Genomic DNA, 19,513 nt, shown 5'->3' on the forward strand with positions numbered 1-19,513 from the left:
AGATAGATATATTGATTTAGTAATACTAGTGTGTAAGTATATGTATATATATATTTTTACAGTGGTGTATTGTTTGGTTTTAAGATATATAATATAAGAGTTAGCGCAGTCAACACACACACCTTTTTTTCATTTTGCACAGACTTTTACTTTAAGTAGGACCACATTTGACTGCAGCAAACCGTATAAATTTTTAAATTGATGTTGTGGTGGTGGGGGTGCTTCACAACATTTTTTTTGCACCGGTAGACACATATTTGATTTGAACTCTGTGCCGCAAGGTCGGTCCCAGGCACAGGGAATCGGTTGCTAGTGATGGGGCCAAGCATAAAATCCCTTAACTACCAAAGTGTCCATCACCCTTGCCATCTCACTTGTCTCCTGGCTGGTTGGCTGATTTAGTAAGTGACACAAATATGGTGGTCCTTCGCAAACAGCAATATAGCCACTTCTCAAACAGCTTCTACTCATTAGACACTGTATGGCATCTTCCCTCATCTTCAGTCCCCTGATGTAAGTCATGTTCTTTAATGCGCCATGCATGCACCCCTTTAAAAAGACTTCAGACCAGGAAATTCAGGTGAACAACTAAGATCTTTTACTGAAGTAGTTAACGGCAACAAACAGACAGTTCTCAAAGATATCTTCCACACTCTCACAAGACAAGAGTCCATGTAGGCAGTAAATCCACAAAGGCAGTAATGAAACCTTTAGAGTCCATGATTTGGCAGTAATTTACAAGAGGCTATAAGTCCAAAACTGGCAGTAACAAGTTCATGTAAGTCCTCATGTTTCAGACCTTACAGGTAACCCTGACTGCGCTATACAGATGTGGCACAGACTGACAGAGTAACGGCTACATCTTGCAGGACAGACTCCCCTGGGGCACCAATGAGCCCCTATTTGTATGGTATGACCTATGGGGGGCAGTAACCTTTTGGAAGAGTTAACTTTTCCTTCCCAGATCCACCAACCTAGCAGGTCAACCTAAGGACAGATGTTGCGAACAGATACATTGTAGCATACAGTCTGAACACATAAACACAGTTGACCTAAGTAACCCCAGATCATGAACACAACCTCAGAGAAACTTTTAAACCTTTGGAAGCACCTTCTTATAGGTGCTGTCACTCATCCCGCATGCAAGATCCCTTTGTTATTGCGCCTGCATCCGCCCCAGGCTCCACACAGGCAGCCTATAGGGAAGAGTGCAAATGCAGGGGTTGCACAGACATAGCCACATGTCAAAATTGAACATGCATGCAAGATCAGATGTATGGATATGCCAATGCAGCTACTGTATCTGCATCCACCTTTATAGGCATCCTGTGCATAGCCTGGGTGGATGCAGGCAAAATAACAAAGAGAACCTATACAGAGGACAGGTGTCAGTGCCTATCTGAATGAAAACTTACATTTGTAGATATACTGTGCAGAAATTTGCTTCCTTCCAATGTCTGTATTTGCAAATAGCTGTTGCTTATTAATTACCACAGAGTTAGCTATCTACAGGGTGGTGCCAGGCTTGGTTATGCTTAAACACCCACAAAAATTCTTCAAGCCCCCCCCCTCCCCCATAGCACCCTTCTTTATTAACATAAAGTCACTTTGTACTTTTTTTTTTTTTTCCCTTGCGGCTTTCCCTAACAGCATAGGAAAAAGATTTCCAGGAACACGTTTTGCTTAGTGCTCAACAAGCCATTGTAGAGAGAATGTACTTTAATTAGGGGCGGGGCATTTATTTAAAATGGGCTTGGTTGTACAAGAAACATATTGTTAACATTTTAATTTATTTGTTACAGGCATATGTTTAATGTGTACAATTTTTATGCAGTTCTTTACTTACTATATGTAACAATTTATTTTTTAAATACTGTCCACACAGTATATGCAGAGGACAGGGGTCAGTAAGGCAATATAAAGGGATCAGTAGTAGGCAGGGCAGTATATAGAGGACTAAGAGGGTCATGACAACTGAGCAAGTCTAGAAGACTGAGAATGTCACACCAGAAGAGTGAGTCTAGAGGAACAAGAGAAATCTAGGAGTCAGAAAGGACTGAGAGGTATTGTGTAAGATGGTCTGAGGGACCAGTTAAAAGTCAAAAGCCAATGCTTGAGGCCTGAGCAGCTGTGCTATAAAGAGAAGGAGCCAGGAGGCTTGGTAATATTTTTTGTCCTGTTTCAGTTTTTTTCTTTTCAAATAATTTTATTGAGAGATCGAATAATACACAACGTAAAGAGCAGAACATTTTACAGTGGTTACAGAGATATACAGTAACAAATTATACATCAGTTTAACATCGTGGATAAAGTTACGTATAAAGATCCAGGTTGGGTCTGAAAACCATGTAGGTATAGTGCATATCCATTACGAAGGACCCAACGGGGGAGCTGTGTGGGATCAAACTTAAAGTCCCAAAAAATAAAGGGGCATTTAATTAATATCATCAGGGTAATAGCTATCATGAGGATATCCGGTGAAGATCTAGTTCCGCATATCAGGTTTTACATTCATGAGAGAAGTAAAAGAAGAAGAGATAGTGAGAGAAGAGATTTAGAGACATATAGGGGGGGGGGGGTACATGAGAGAGGGGTGGGACGGGAGGAGGGAGAGTGGTCGGATGACCCACACGGACCCCTGGCAGCGCCTGCCACACCCAGACGGTGTCCGTACTGGGCTAAGGAACTATGAGGTGAGTGTCAAAATCGCTTGGTAAAAAGTGCTCTAACCAGGGTTGCCATATCTTACTATATTGGGGTACTTTGTCAAGGATTACTGCCTCTATCCTGCTATGGATCATAGCCTGTGTGACTCTGTTTTTCACTTCAGTGACATTCAGAGTTGGGGTCCTCCAAGCTTTCGCAATAGTTTGTTTGGCTGCTGTAGTCACCTGGAGAAAAAGATGATTTTGGGCTCTAGTAAGTTGTGAGGCAACCGATTTAATAAGGCCATTGCTGGGTCAGGTTTTATGGGGCTTTGCATCAACAAGGATAGCATTTTGAATATTGTCGCCAGAAACTCTTCACTACTGGGCACGTCCACCATATATGGACATGGTTACCCCGGTCCTTGCAGCCCCTAAAACAGTTTGGTGGGTAGTTGGGTACAAATTTGGCAATCCTGGAGGGAACCAGGTACCAGCGCATTAGGACCTTATAGTTGGCTTCAGAAGCGACAACATTCTGCATGGAATTTTTTGTGTTGACCCATATATCAGTTCAGGACTCCGCATCACGATCTATCGATAGGTCTGCAGCCCATTGCACCACGTAACACGGTGGATCGTCTGGTGTTGAGGATAAATGAGTATAAAGGTATAAGATGATACCTGGGGCATGTGGGTCGGAGGAGCATATGGATTCAAATTGGGTCAGATTATCGAGGTTAGGACAGGGTTTGATCATTGTCTGGAGAAAGTGGGTTATCTGGAGGTAGCGAAAACACTCCTTAGGAGGTAATTGTGCCTGGGCCTGTAAATCCGGGAATGTAGTAAAGGAGTTACCCGAAGACACATACACGAGTCAGGCCCGCGCGGGACCACGTCAAAAAGGCATTTGGTTCCACGTAGGCTGGATAGAAGCTTGGGTGGCCTAAGAATGAGAGCAAGGGCAAGTGCGGTAATTGCAATTTAAAAGGGGTGCATACCGTATGCCAAATTTTGAGGGAATGACAGATAACAGGATTGGTGAGCGATTTACGCACCTGAGGTGGGAGCCAAAGTAAATTTGAGACTGATATAAGATGGGCCTCCACAGCGTCCAGACTGACCCACAGGGGGATTTCCGATTTAGCATGATATAGGGCTATTTGAGAAAGTTGGGCAGCGTAAAAATAATTTCTAAAGTTTGGTATTCCTAGGCCCCCTCTTAATTTGTGGCGGAAAAGAACTGGCCTAGAAATCCTAGGCCTCGTTTTTCCCCAGATGTATTTAAAAGTTTGACTCTGAATGACCCTATGGAAATATGGCGGGACCGCTACAGGGAGCACTCTATACAGGTACAATAATTTGGGTAATAGGGACATTTTCACAGCCGCAATCCGTCCCAACCAGGAAACACACGGGCTGACAGGCAGTAAGAAGGGATGAGAGGTTACGTAACATGGGCAGGTAGTTTGCTTGATATAGTTGGGCTGGATTACTAGTCAGTTTTATTCCTAAATAGGATATAAAGAACGTGGACTGTTCCAGTTTTTTTTAAATGTTGTGTGAAGCTAAAACCCCTGTGTGGGAATCCTGGTGTAAGGAACTTTATTTTTTAAATAAAACTAGACCAGCAAACCCTGAAACACAGCCCTAACTATCATGGACTCACTGGAAATCACTTCTACCATGGAGTTAAATTCCCATATAGAACACTGGGTATAATGAATGTGCTCAGTGAGACCAATTTATTCAGTGTTTGGTGCTACATCTGAACCGTAACCATCACTTCTCAGCTGTTAACAGCCATTCTATTGATGCTAAGCTAAAATAGCTCAGCATAGACCGTCACTTAGCTTTTACTCTTTGCAGTGTAGTGGAGGTTATGTATTGGCTGGAGCAGAATCGACTTTTTGTGGTCACTTTGTGTATGAAGGTTTGTATTAATAATTTAAAAATCATTTAAAAATTTACATTTGTTTGAACCGTTTACCTGACGCTCAGCATGGACTGTCACTTATGTCGGCATAGACTGTCTCTTAGCTTAGCATAGAGTAAAAGATGTAGTGATCTGCCAGAGAATTAAAGTCTGCAACACATTCCAAGGTAAATTATATAGAAAAACAAAACATGTTTTGGGCCTTCTCAGGTACCACCTCTCAACACATCACACAACAAAGCATAGGTTAAAAAGACTACTTTATTACTACAAATATTTACCTACATGATTAATAATTGTATCTTTAAAAGCAATTATTATGAGTTATATCACCTTTAAACAATTGTCTGTACACCTATAGAGGCCACAACCCCATTTATTAGCTTGTGAAGTCACCATATAAAGTTTTATCTGAAGTTCATCCAGAACAGCTTTTGATAGACCTCTATTACTGATCACAACTTAATGCATATGGCCTCACTCGATATGTTTTGCATCTTGCTTCACCAGGAGTAGGGTGAAGAACAGATGATAATTTTGGTAATTATCAGTGATATTACAACTTCATATAACAGCAAAGGGTATGGGGGCCCCTCAAATCTCTAGAACCTCAGCAGCGAAAGTGCAGAGGACATTCATATACATAATATAATAACCACAAAGACCAGGGGTTTTTGTGTCCCAAAAATATTGCCAATAATATTCAAGTGTCTTCCAGAATTTTTTTTATTGGGAACCATTTTTTTTTTTCTCTTTCTCTTATTCGCTCTCTTTTTCTCACTCTACCTCTCTCTCTTTCTCTTTGTCACTCTCTCTCTCACTCTTTTTCACTCCATAGTCAAGGGATGGACAGAAAGCAGAAATGTGTACCAAATGTGCTGGGATTGTGTTACCTTAGGACAGCTAAGCATTTTTCATGCAGTTAAAATTCAAGTCTTTGAAGATTAAAGGTGCACTGCTCTAAATTTGCACTGGACCCTTTTCGGAATTGCACCATATATATGTGAACAGCCTCCATAGAAAGTTATGTAATTTCAATTGTCATGCGATTCTATGCATTCTAGAAAGCATCAGAAACTGTATCAGTGTGAACAAGGGCACTGAGGTCATCTACTCACAATGCTGTAGGCTGCCTCCTTCTGATATCCACCCGGCACTCTTCAGTGAAGGAAAAACAGACTCACACTACCATAGGACAGCTGGAAACACTTCATCCAACTTCCTCCTGGCACTTTCCAATGAGCTCTCCAGACCTACAGTAGCTCAAAGACCTGACTTTCAAATAGGCACCCCATCTCAAGCTCCATCCGGGACCTTGATGACTCCTGAATGGAAATTTCAATAATCCTTCTCAGGGTAAGGGCTGGAACCAGACTCCAACAACCCATCTCAGGCCTCAGACTATTTTTGGGCTCTCCAGCTACCTACTGGGCCCACCTTCAAAGGGATTGGTTGGATGCCATAAATATTCAGACTGCCTCTACTATAATACTAAAATCCTCTAGAATACAGGGGGAAGTAATCAGAGCAGCAGCCTGTGAGATACTGAGCAAGCTAGAGCAATCAACCCCTGCTCCACTGACTACAGAGGAACTAAACCAAATTTACTTAACTAGGAGGGTGCTACACCTAATAATGTGTACACAGAAATATATAATTACATAATGAAAATCATCACAAATTGTCTATAAATGAATCTGTAATTTTACACCATCAGAACACTGTGTAAATACTCTCAGTGAAACCTCCACCAATGTTTTATAGGCACTCCTTCACCTTATTGATATGACATTTAAGGAAAGAGGTCTATCACATGCATCCTTTTTAGCCAGGATACGATTGCCTCTACTCCAATGGATAATTGCTTCTTGTACTTCTGGAATTTGGCTCAACTCAAAGATAAAGGAAAAGGAAGAATACTGTTCTCTGTAGTACAGAATACACACAAAATCAAAATATAAAATCTGCGCTTAGTAAAAAATATTACAATGAAGAAAATTATTTAAAAAAACAGCAGCTGAACACAATAACCCAGATACTAGGCCTAAGTAACAAAAATGTGAATAACAGTGCAGCGCTTGCTATTGAGTAAATTTACATATAACTAAATACAGTAAAATAAATTTTCATGAAAAACCTTAGTGTTAGTGATTCCGAAAACTGAACATCAGTGAACATCAGTAATGAGAGATATTATGCAAAAAGTTATTTAGTCGTTAAACCAAAAAAAATTTTTTTTTTTTTTTTTTTTTAAATTATTAATGCAAAAAAGTGTATTTACCAAAAATTGTTGCTAGAAAAGCAAACAAACGACAAAACAAAACATTCAAAGAAAGTCCCCTGCCTTGAATGAGTGAAAGTGACTTTTCAAGGTCCCATAAACATGAAGATAATTATTTATCGGTGAACAAAAAATAAAATTGATTGATCATATGAGATATAGGTGAACAAGAAATAAAGTTGATCCCGTGTATCTCAGGTGAAGGTGCTTGACCCCGTAAACTTTTTCACAGCAGCAACTCAAGTTAGTAATGCAGGCTTACCAGAACATCTAGTAATGTGCGCAGATACGAATTCCCAAACGATTCGAATCGGTCGAGACGATTCCTCGGACGCTCCACAGTCACACGGACGACTCGAATCCTCTTTCCGGGCGGGAAGGTAAAACACAGCCCACACCTTCGGGTGTTCCGTGATCGAAGTCCGTTCCGGTCTATTCGGAAGTCTCAAGGTGTCGTATCATCGAATGGATAAAAAAAGAGATAAAGCACGCCCAATCGTGTGATAAAGTTTCAAACACGTGGAATTTATTTCTCAACCAGATACATGTTGGAAACTACGAATGACTCGATCGAGTCGCATAAAATTAGTTACGACTAATTTTATGCGACTCGATCGAGTCATTCGTAGTTTCCAACATGTATCTGGTTGAGAAATAACTGCACTGCGAAGAGTTTAAGCTAAGTGATAGTTTCTTCTGAGCTACTGCAGCTTAGTATACGTAGAAGTGTTGTTAACAGCTGAGAAGCGAGGAGGTAGCTACATTTTAGAACACTAAAGAAATTGGGCTTATTGAGGATAGTTACTATCCCTAGTTTGATATAGGGAAATCTAACCGTCACTTAGCTTATCATAGACTGTTGCTTAGGTTAGCATAGACTGAAACTTAGCATAGACTGTCATTTAGTTTAGCATACATTTTCACCTAGCTTAGTATAAACTGTCAGTTAACAAAGACTGTCACTTAGTTCAGCACAGACTGTGACCTAGCTTAGCATAGAGTGTGACTTAGTTCAGCATAGATCTTCACTTTGCTTAGCATAGCTTGTCATTTAGCTCATGTAGCGGCCATAACCCGTTGCAGGGCGGCCTTGACTGAATGGGCTTACCGGTTACCTTCTCCTGGCCTGCTCTTCCACGTCTAGGGTTTCCCAGGGTTGATACCATACTGACACAGATAAAGTCCTTTCAAAAGGTTTTATTTTGCAGTAGAACTTACACAAAACACAGTCTCTTAGGGAACAGAGGGCACAGGTGAAGAACTCAGGTACCTTGAACTGCAGGTTTAACAAAGTCTCTACTTACACCCAGAGAGTAGCAGCTGGGTACTTCAAGGCTGAACAGACCTCTAGCCAGAGATCATGGCAGTCAGCACGTTGACTCAAACTTGAACAATCAACTGAAGATGAACAGGAACCTTTTTCCAACCGTACCTGGAACATTTCCCCTTGTTCCTGATTCCTGGATACGGCCGTTACAGGGTGGCTTACTAAAAAGTGTGCATGTCCCAGCAAATCTGGGACATTTGGCAAATATACAACTGCCATTTTAATGTGCTGCACACTGCATAGGGCACTTTCTTTTGCTCTGTGGCGGGAAACAGCAGCTTCTAGTTCACCTCACCACCAAACCATTAGTTCAACCCAGAGCGTACAGATAATGTTCTGGGGGACCTCTGATCTTATTGGTGGGTGATTTTTATTTCCCCATTGAAAATAAAAAATATATTTACATTTAGAGAAATAGAATAATTTTACAGGCTAGTTTGGAACCTACGGCCACAAAAGAGATAATACGCTTAATTATTACTTTACTTTTGACAAAGAAGAAATGGGTCTGGAACAGGGAAGCTGCATTAATATAATGCTTCCCACTCAGTATTCATGCCTATGTCATCTCCAGCATCAGAAGAACTACAGAAGGATGGTAAGGGGACCAGTGGGCTCAGGAGAGATAGGAAGCGGTGTCATTTATCTGGTCCTTAGTGCAGGAAATCATGACTCAAGCCCCTTACACACAATCGGAAATCTCGCCAGCAAAAATCCGATAAGAGCTGTTATTCTGACCGTGTGTATGCTACATTGGACTTTTGCTGGCGGAATTTCCTCCAGCAAAAGATTGAGAGTAGGTTCTCTATTTGTCCGATGGAAAAAGTTCTGATTGGAATTTCCAATCGTCTGTAGCAATTCCGACACGCAAAATTCCTACGCCTACTCAGACACAATTTGATGTATGCTCGGAAGCATTGAACTTAATTTTCTCAGAGAACTGTTGTGTGACCATGTGTATGCAAGCCAAGTTTCAGCAGAATTCCGTCTGAAAAACCATACAAGATTTTTCCAACGAAAACTCAGAATGTGTGTATGCGGCATCAGAATACAGGATACTGTATGAATAAAATTCAGGTTATTCTGGAGGGATGTCTTTGCAAAGACCACAGTTGGGCATGAAATGCATAGTTCAAAATAGATTTTGCAAGAAGTTGGGCATTAAATTAGTTTTTGTGTCTGGAGATCAGCTTTAATTCTGCAATGTAGGTTACCTTATTTTCTTTTTTTATCTTTATTATTTGTTTGTTCATCATTAATTCATGTATGCATTCATTGTATGCATTATGACCATTTATGACCTGTGTTTTATGTCTAGGGAAGCATTGTGGAGAATGCTATATCCTGCATAAGGAAAGTAGCAGATCATGCTATAACACCCTATACACAGGCTCTCCTGGCTTATGCCTTCACCTTATCAGGAGACAGTGAGCTGAGAGCGCTCATGCTAAAGCGCCTGGAAGAGCAAGCTCAGAAGGATGAAAGTGAGTAGTATGATCCTTCCATACACTAAGCTTGGACTACAGGAAAATTAGTAAACGGGAAAGTGGCCACAGCGCACATGTTACTAAAAGCATGTATCCATTTATTGCACAACATAAGTAAACACTTACATTCAAGTAAACGCAGTTCTGCTTGAGCCTGGAACAGAGGAGAGCTGAGTGCAGAACAGCCAGTGAACTGGTAGTCGGCTGTCATGCAAAAGGTTCCCAGACCTGCCAAAGGGATGTGAAGACAGCAACGTCAGAACTCTGTGCTGGCCAGTCAAGTAACTCCACCCCAAACTTGATCATTCATGTCTTTTTGGACCTTGCTTTGTGCACTGGTCCAAATCCTTTGGTGGAGGGGGGATTATGGCGTGAGGTTTGTTTTTTGGGGTTGGGCTTTGACCCCTTAGTTCCAGTGAAAGGAACTCTTAAGGCATCAGCATGCCAAGACATTTTGGACAATTTCATGCTCCCACTTTTGTGGGAACAGTTTGGGGATGGCCCCTTCTTGTTTCAACATGATTGCTCATCAGTACACAAAGTAAGATCCATAAAGACATGGATGATCCAGTTTGGGGTGGAGGAACTTGACTGGCCTGCACAGAGTCCTGGTCTCAACCTTATAGAACACCTTTGGGATGAATTAGAGCAAAGACTGCACACCAGGCCTTCACGTCCAACATCAGTGCCTGATCTCACAAATGTACTTCTGGAACAATGGTCAAACATTCCCATAGACACACTTCTAAACCTTGTGGACAGCCTTCCCTGAAAAGTTTTATTTTAGAGGTGAGGAAGGAGTTCTATAGTTTATTATAGAGAATGGGGGGTTGTATAGATTATTATAGAGCTGAGGGAGGAGTTCTATAGTTTATTATAGAGATGGGGGGCGGGGTTATATAGTTTTATAGTTTATTATAGAGATTTGGGGGGGGGGGCGGGGGGCTCACCAGAAGCAAGGAAGCAAGTGGACTATCTCAGTACAGTATAGGAAAAGTACAAATAGAATATATAGACAATGGTAAAAACTTATGAAAAATGTATTAATACAAAATAACTGACAATAGAATTAAAACAGAGGTGACTTGGTCATACATAGTACTTCAACTAGTTTCGGGGGATAAACCGCTTCATCAGGAAATATTTTTGAGTGTGTCTATTTACAGATGTATTTCCTCATGAAGTGGTTTATCCCACAAAACTAGTCGAAATACTATGTATGACCAAGTCACCTCTGTTTTAATTCTATTGTCAGTTATTTTGTATTAATACAGTTTTTGTAAGTTTTTACGATGGTCTTTATATTCTATTTGTACTTTCCTTTACTGTACCGAAATAGTCCACTTGCTGCCTTGCTTCTGGTGAGCCCCCCCCCCCCCCCCAAATCTCTATAATAAATTATAGAACTCCTCCCTCATCTCTATAATAAACTATATAACCCCGCCCCATCTCTATAATAAACTATAGAACTCCTCCCTCAGCTCTATAATAATCTATACAACCCCCATTCTCTATAATAAACTAGAGAACTCCTCCCTCACCTCTATAATAAACGATAGAACTCCTCCCCCACCTCTATAATTAGAGTGCAGCTAACAAGGTGCAGCAGTGGGGCTCGGGAGTGAGCATGTACGAGTGCCCCCCCCTCTATTAGAAGTGCCTTCCCATGGGGGGAGGGGGGAGGTACTGGACAGAAGGGAGGGGCCAGGAGTACCAGTGGGAGGACCTGAAAAGAGGAGGTTCCCGGCCGCTCTGTGAAAATTCTGCACTTTATTTCTATTGTATTGTATTTATGCGAGATCTGCCTATTGGGTAATCCTCGATTTGTGGCGCACTGCTTTGTACGATTATCGCACTTCATATGCTGGGATTGGTGCAGAATACCTTATGTGTATAGAAGATACTTCCACTGCCAGGGAAATAATCTGCTCATTGGGTAACACACTGATTGTAATCCCTCCATATCCCCAGTGAGGTGACCAGCCTCAGGTGATACACAGAAATTAGACCAATCCTCCTACATACAATGGGGGGAAATCATAATTTCATCTCCTGAAGACACTTACATAGAAATGAAGGGTCTATCATTGTTATCATAGGTGTATTTTATATGATAGAGACAGAAGATCAACCAAAAATCCAGAAAAAAACACATGATATAAATGTTATAAATGAAGTTCAGTAAGTAAAATAAGTATTTGACTCCCAAGCAAAACATGACTTAGTAGTTGGTGGAGAAACCCTTATTGGCAAGCACAGAGGTCAGACGTTTCTTGTAGTTGGTGTCCAGGTTTGCTAACATCTCAGGAGGGATTTTGATCCACTCTTCACAGATCTTCTCTGATGAATGAATGAATGAATAATTTGTATAGCGCTCAAAGCGAACTAAATCGCATCAAGGCACTGTGCGGAGCTTTGTTGTCCAGCTTCTAGAATAGGAAGGTCTTGAGTTTTTTCCTGAAGACCTGGAGGTTTTCTTCCAAGCGGATGTTGGTTGGTAAAGCGTTCCATAGCCGTGGTCCTTGGACAGCGAATCTCCGTTCCCCCTTAGATTTGTACCGAGATTTGGGAACTAGGAGGTTTTGGTTAGAGGATCGAAGACTGCGGTTGGGCGTGTAGTGTTTTATTTTCTCAAATAGGTATTGAGGAGCGTCTCCATGCATGCATTTGTGGGTGAGGCAGAGGGTCTTGAATGTGATTCGATTCTTTATGGTTAGCCAGTGTAGGCTCCTCAGGGTAGGGGAGATTGATTCCCAGGGTTCTTTCCCCTTTTATCAGCCTTGCCGCTGTGTTTTGGATAAGTTGTAAGCACGCAAGTTGATATTGGGGTAATCCTAAGTAAAGGGAGTTTGCGTAGTCAAGCCACAAATTAATGACTGTTCCAACTATCACTGCTTTGTCCTTCTGTGGGATGAATGGGATTTGTCTGCGTAGCAGGCGGAGCAGATGGTGGGAGCCACTGACTACTGCTCCTATTTGGGCATTCATATACATTTGGGAGTCAAAGATGACCCCAAGACTTTTTGCCTTGGTCTTTGGGATGACGGTCTGTCCAAAAATGGTGGGGGGTGTCCAAGGAATCTTGGTTCAGTACTTATGATTTGCGTGGAGGATGAGAAGCTCTGTTTTTGATTCGTTGAGTTTGAGGGAGTTAGTGGTCATCCAGTCTTCTATCAGAGCGAGGCAATTTTCTAATTGCTGATGATGGTCTTTTTGTTCAGTGATACGAAAGTAAAATTGCGTGTCGTTAGCGTACGAGTGGAAGCTGAGGTCTGATGATCTGATGATATTGAGGAGTGGGCAGATGTATATGTTGAAGAGCACTGGCGACAAGGGCGATCCTTGGGAGACTCCGCAGGAGACTGCCTTGGTTTCAGAGGTGAATTCTCCTAGTTTCACTGTCTGTGACCGATTTCATAGGAAGGATGCGAACCATTGAAGATCTGAGCCTGTGACTCCTGCTACTTCTGTGAGGCGGCAGAGTCGAGTATTGTGGTCCACTGTATCAAATGCTGCACTGAGGTCCAACAGTACCAGGAGACATGATTCTCCGTCATCCGCTGCTTCGAGAGCGACGTCCCATATCTTGAGGAGTGCTGTTTCTGTTCCATGGCCCGGGCGGAAGCCTGATTGCAGTGGATCTAGGAGCTTGTGTGTATCCAGGTGGTGTTGGATTTATTGAACTACCGCTTTCTCCATGATCTTGGAGATGGTGATGAGGCTTGTAATCGGCCTGCTATTGTTTGGGTCCTGGGGGGCGAGGTTAGGCTGCTTTAGCAGGGGTTTGATGATCCCTTGTTTGAGGGTGCCCGGAACGACTGATTTATGAGGTGGGTTATGGTGGGAGCCACGATGTCGGAGCATTCTTTCAGGAGTTTTGTGGGGATGATGTCAATAGGTGATGTACTGTCACAAAGGTTTTTGACAATGTTTTTAGTAAGGTCAGTGGTAATTGGGGTCAGTGAAAACTTTGGCGGTTGTGGGATGTTGGTGCAGATATCTTATTTTTGCTTTTGTTGACTGTGGTTGGCTGTTTTTTTTTTTTTTGATGAATTGTTTTCCTGATGGTTTAGATTTTGTTGATGAAAAAATCTGATAATTCATTGCAGAAATCTTGGGTTTCGTTTGCTAAGCATACCGGGTTCATTGATTGAGCGACTATTTTAAAGAGTTCCCGAGGGCGGTTTAGGGCCGTTGAGATTGCCTTCGAGAAATGGTCCTTTTTGGCTTCGAAGATTGCTTTGCGATAATTCACCATGAGTCCTTTGTAGTTTGTGTGGTTTTCCTCGGTGGGATTTCTTCTCCATGTTCTTTCAGCTCTTCTACGTTCTTGCTTTCGTAGAGTGAGGTGGTTATTAAACCATCCCGAGTTTTTTCTCCTGAAGCGAGTACTGCGTTTTGGAGCTACTGCGTCTGCTGATTGTAGTTATACCTTGTTAAGGGAGCTGAGTGTTTGCTCAGATGAGTGGCTTAAATCCAGTGTTGCTATTTTGTTGGATAAAATGGTTTTGAAGGTTTCGGAGTGTAGTTTTTTCTGCGACCTGGTCCAATGCGTTGTTGTTGCAGGTTTCCGTTGCTGGTGTACAGTATTGGAAGAGATTTTGAATATGATGGCGTGGTGGTCCATCCATGGTAGTGTTCTGTTGTCGAGTATGTCAATGTCCATATTTTGTTTGAAGATGAGGTCCAGGGTGTGACCTGACCCGTGTGTGGAAGTCTTTATCAGTTGCTGGAGTCCCAGTTCTTCCAGTTGGTTGATGCAGGCGGTCGCGATGTGATCTTGCGAGTCGTTTGCCCAAAGGTTAAAATCCCTGAGTACCATGAAGTTCTTCGATTTCAGGGTGTACATGTTCTGTGAGGCATGTAAGAAGATTAGTCTTTGTCCCAGGCGGTCTGTAGCATAGTAGAATATGAGTGGTGTCATGGGGTTTTAATTGAAGATGTAGCGTCAGTGTCTCCATAAAAGCCACTGGGTTCTGTACCATTGGTTTGGTGAGCACCAGGTGCGATTTAAAGATCACTGCTAGGCCTCCTCCTTTTTTCCTTTCCGATGCTCCGTTAGGATCCTATATTTCTTAGGCACCAATTCGTTGAGGATGGTGTTGCATTCAGGAGTCAGCCAGCTTTCAGTTATGAAGAGGCAATCTATGTTGTTATCAATGATGAAGTCGTGTACTTCCAGTCTGTGTTTGACTGCCAACCTGGCGTTGATCAAGGCGCATGCTAATTGTTGTGGATGAGTAGCTGTCTTCCTGTGTTTGACAGTTGATTGTAGGCCAGTATTTAGTAGTCGTTCTTTTTGTAGGATTTTTTGTAAAGAGGGTGGCAATGTTGAGGTGGTATTCCTTTGTCTGTGGAGAGCTTCTGCTGAGTATCTGAAGTGGCACATGGCCCGCGGAGGGAAGTTGATGGTCCTGGGAGGACAAAAGATGGTGATCCTGCTCTGCGATTTTATCCTGTTATCGGTCTAGTTATCAGCCTTGCTGCCGTGTTAAGGCTATTTGTAAGCGCGCAAGTTGATCTTTTGGGTCACCTAAGTGGTCAGAGTATTTATATTCGGGTAGTGAATTCCTGGCTGTTCCAGCTGCCTCTACTTGAAGCGAAGAACCTGGACCGGAAGATTACTGCTGGTGAAGGCTGAATGGTTGAGCTAATGAAGGTGTAAAATAATTTAGGTGGCGGTGCTGGGGGGGTCCTTAAGGTCTCTTGGTGACTTGAAGTTTCAGCTCCCTTTATACATTTTCTATAGGATTAAGGTCTGGATACTGACTAGGCCACACCATGACCTTTAATGTGTTACTTCCTGAGCCCCTCCCTTGATACCTCAGTGTTGGATGTTTTGGGTCATTATCATAATAGAAGACCAATCCACGACCCATCTTCAGTGTTCTGGCTGAGGGAAGAAGGTTCTCATCCAAGATTCTACAATACATGGGCCCCGTCCATTGCCCCCCCCCCCCCCCCCGCCCCAATGCGGCAAAGTCAGTCTGTACCTTAAGTACAGAAACAGCCCCAAAGCATCATGTTTCCACCTCCATGCTTGACTGTAGGGATGGTGTTCTTAGGGTCATAGTCAGTATTTTGCTTTCTCCAAACACGGTGAGTCGAGTTAATGCCAAAGAGCTCAGTTTTGGTCTCATCTGACCACAGCACTTTCTCCCAATCCTACTCTTAGATTTTTATTGTCAAACTTCAGGCAGGCCTGTACATGTGTCTTCTTGAGGAGTAGGACTTGTGTTTGGAGGAAGAAAAATGCTAACAATGACCCTAAGAACACCCTCCTTACAGTTGAGCAGGGAGGTGGAAACATGATGCTTTGGGGCTGTTTCTCTGCTAATGGTACAGGCTGACTTTGCAGCATTAAGGGGCCAAAGGACGGGGCCGTGTATTGTAAAATCTTGGATGAGAACCTTCTTCCCTCAACCAGAACACTGAAGACGGGTCATGGATGGGTCTTCCAGCATGACAATGACCAAAAACATATCGCCTAGGCAACAAAGAAGTAGCTCAAGAAGAAGCACATTAAGGTCATGGAGTTGCCTAGCCAGTATCCAGACCTTAATCCTATAGAACATTTATGGAGGGAGCTAAAACTTTGAGTTGCCAAGAGACAGCCAAGAAACCTTAAGGATTTAGAGAAGATCTGTAAAGAAGAGTGGATCAAAATCCCTCTTGTGATATGGTACAGACGATCGGAATTTCCGATCAGAACTTTTTCGGACTGAAAAATTTAGAACATGCTCTCAATCTGTCTGATGGAGCATACACACGGTCAGAATATCAGACGAAAAGCTCTCATTGGACTTTTGCTGGTGGGATTTCTGATCATGTGTATGGGGTTTTAGTCATGATTTCCTGCACTAAGGACCAGCCCAATGACACCGCTTCCTATCTCTGCAGAGCCCACTGGTCCCCTTACCATCCTTCTGTAGTTCTTCTGATGCTGGAGATGACATAAGCATGGCACTGTGAATACTGAGTGGGAAGTAATATGTTAATGCAGCTTCCCTGCATTTCCGGACCAAAAGCTCTCATCTGACTTTTACTGCCGGAATTTCTGCTCGTGTGTACAGCGCATTAGGGTATATATTTGCTAATAGGTCTATGATCCAGTGAATGTCCCCTAAACTCTATACTAGGCAGGGTTCTACCCAAGAGATAATATTGCAATAACAGTCTGTCAGTCTGTATTAAACCCTTTCCCTGCTGGCCAGCATATTGGGGCCAGGTGCAGCGCTGGAGCGACATAAGTTCCTCCTAAACCAGGTATAAGTGCTTGCACTGTGTCCCAAGCAAACAATACTGTTCCTTTTAAATTGGGTGCAGTTGGATTTGACCAGTGGCTTCCCGCCAACTTCTGAGGTGACAGCTAATCTCCCTCAGTTCTCCTCCGGTGGCTCAGCAAGTTAGCATCATTCAGGCATGTGCACCGGTCAATGACAGTGGTGCTCTCATGTACCAGGAGATGTCTACTACTTTGTCTCTGCTACATCTCCCTCAAGACTGGGAACAGATCTTCCTTTTCCTCTCCCTAGAGCCCAGTCATGCTGGTAATTGTGGTTCTATTGCCAATCTGTATTAAAGGCTCAGTCTGTCTGGGGACTACATCTCCCACAAGTCACAGTGGCACCCAACAGGCTCTGTCCTTCCCACAATCCACAGCAGCTCAGTTTCCTCTATGATCCTGGATAGTGTGGGGGGTGTTCCCCCAGCTCTCCCTATGGCTGCATACAGTCTTGCAGCTTGCCGGTGCTCTGTCTCTCTGTGACTGCATACAGTCCTTAACAGCTTGGGAGGAGGAGAGAAAGTGCAGCACAAGTGATGGTAGCCTGGTCCTTGCTACCAGATAGAGCAGCAATGTGGACCAGGTGCTATACCTGTACACCATCCACCTCAGAGCTTACACTCAGTTTTAGACATAGATCCCTGGGGAAATGTAGTTAATAATGAGTATGGGGTGGCCAAGGCTAGCATAAGAAACTGAAGAGACAAAGTGGCAGCGCCTCTTTTGGCAAATATACTAATTTTCCCCTTAAATCTTCATTTAGATGGATGGAATCATTGGGAAGGTGCTAGCTATCATCACATAAATGTTGAAACATCGGCATACGTGATCCTGACTCTGCTTTCTGACAAGATAATCACCAAGAAAGATCTTAATGAATGTGCTGATACTATCCGTTGGCTTCTAAAACGACAAAACGCATGGGGTGGCTTCTATACTTCTCAGGTTGCATCTTTTTTCCCACTGCATATTTCCTTTCATTATAACTATTACATTTATAAAAAAGGTGTACGCTGAGGATTCCTGACCTTAGTACAGAAATGTTCCTTCCTGCCATGATGATGTCCTCATGTTTGGCCCCTTTCACAAATGTAGACCATTCATTTTATCAGTTCGGTCCAATTTTTTCAAAGAAATGTTAACGTTTTAATTCGTTTTTTCATCAGTTTACATCTATTTTCCATCAGTTTTTTTAAATCTACTACCAATGCAAAAATGGACCGTTTGTCTGTTTTACGTATGTTTTTCATCTGTTCTGTTTTTTTAACAAAAAAAAAAAAAAAATAGGGCATTGATCCATTTCAGAAAACGGATGTTGATGGTGCAGATGTAAACTGATATAAATGGATGATCATCTGTTTACATCCATTTTTCTATAGAGATGCATTGATGTCCGTTTTTCATCCATCAACGGATGAATGAAAAAACTGAGAAATCCTCTGTATGTGTGAAACGGGCCTTAACATACTGCATTATTTGACAGCCTGCCCCTAGACAGTGACACCAATCAGCAGGTGTTGTACAGTACAGAAATCACCACTGTCACAAAGACAGCAGCAAAACGTATACATAGCCTGTTCTCCTACCTGTGGTCTTCCTGCTCCAGCTTCCTGCTGATCTTTCACCATTAATGACTTAACCTCCCTGGTGGTAATCCCAAGTCTGGCTCGGGCTGGGATTTCAGTACCACGAGCAGTAACCCCGAGCCAGACTCGGGATCGCATCGCTGGATACAGGGAGACTTACTTACCGTGTCCCCTGGATCCACCGATGTCCTCCCCACTGTGTGTGCGAGCCGTCCTCCGCTCGATTCACACAGTGCCCGAGTGCCGCCGAGCTCCGTTCCCTGCGACGTTACGACGCACGGGAGCGGAGATCGGCATCAAATAAAAAAAAATAAAAATACACAATACACATACAGTACTGTAATCTTACAGATTACAGTACTGTATAAAAAAAAATACTCACCCCATTTGTTCCTAGTGGTCTGTCCAGTGCCCTGCATGCACTTTTATATTATAAATACTGTTTTTTTCTGCCTGGAATTTGGAGATTGTCCATAGCAACCAAAAAGTGTCCCTTTATGTCAAAAGTGGTTTTAGACCAGCTAGAAAACAGCGATAATAAATTCAAATCACTTGCAGAATTGAGCGATAGCGATTTGTGGGGAGATCCATCATCAAACACTAAATCGAATGACAGCGACAATTCTGCAAATGAGCAAATTTCAGTGTTTTTGGATTTGATTACATTATTGAATACTTTTTATTATTTGTTATCATTATTTATAGTTATTTATTATATTATAAACTTTATCATACCCAGGATGTCTACTAGACTCTTGTTTGAACAGATTTAAAGCGGGGTTCCACCCTAAAGTGCAACTTCCGCTGATCGGAACCCTCCCCCCTCCGGTGTCACAATTGGCACCTTACAGGGGGGAGGGGGGTGGAGATACCTGTCAAAGACAGGTATTTACACCCACTTCCAGGCATAGACTCCCATGGGAGTCTGTCATTTCCTGTCCTGCCGCGCTGTCTGCTGGGACACAC

At 42.6% G+C, this 19,513-nt stretch overlaps 1 protein-coding gene across 3 annotated transcripts in view; it reads left to right on the top strand.

Moving 5' to 3' along the window:
• LOC143930661 (alpha-2-macroglobulin-like) overlaps positions 1-19,513 on the top strand; it is a 268,790-nt gene that overhangs the window by 222,328 nt on the left and 26,949 nt on the right. For all 3 annotated transcript variants that reach the window (XM_077455159.1, XM_077455160.1, XM_077455161.1), the window contains 2 exons: positions 9,508-9,673; positions 17,725-17,906. In XM_077455159.1, coding sequence (XP_077311285.1) covers positions 9,508-9,673; positions 17,725-17,906 — 348 coding nt within the window. The remainder of the gene's footprint in view (positions 1-9,507; positions 9,674-17,724; positions 17,907-19,513) is intronic.

This window comes from Lithobates pipiens, unplaced genomic scaffold (assembly GCF_037356315.1).
Source record: "Lithobates pipiens isolate NorthernLeopardFrog02 unplaced genomic scaffold, aLitPip1_a1.2 Scaffold_25, whole genome shotgun sequence".
NCBI lineage: Eukaryota > Metazoa > Chordata > Amphibia > Anura > Ranidae > Lithobates > Lithobates pipiens.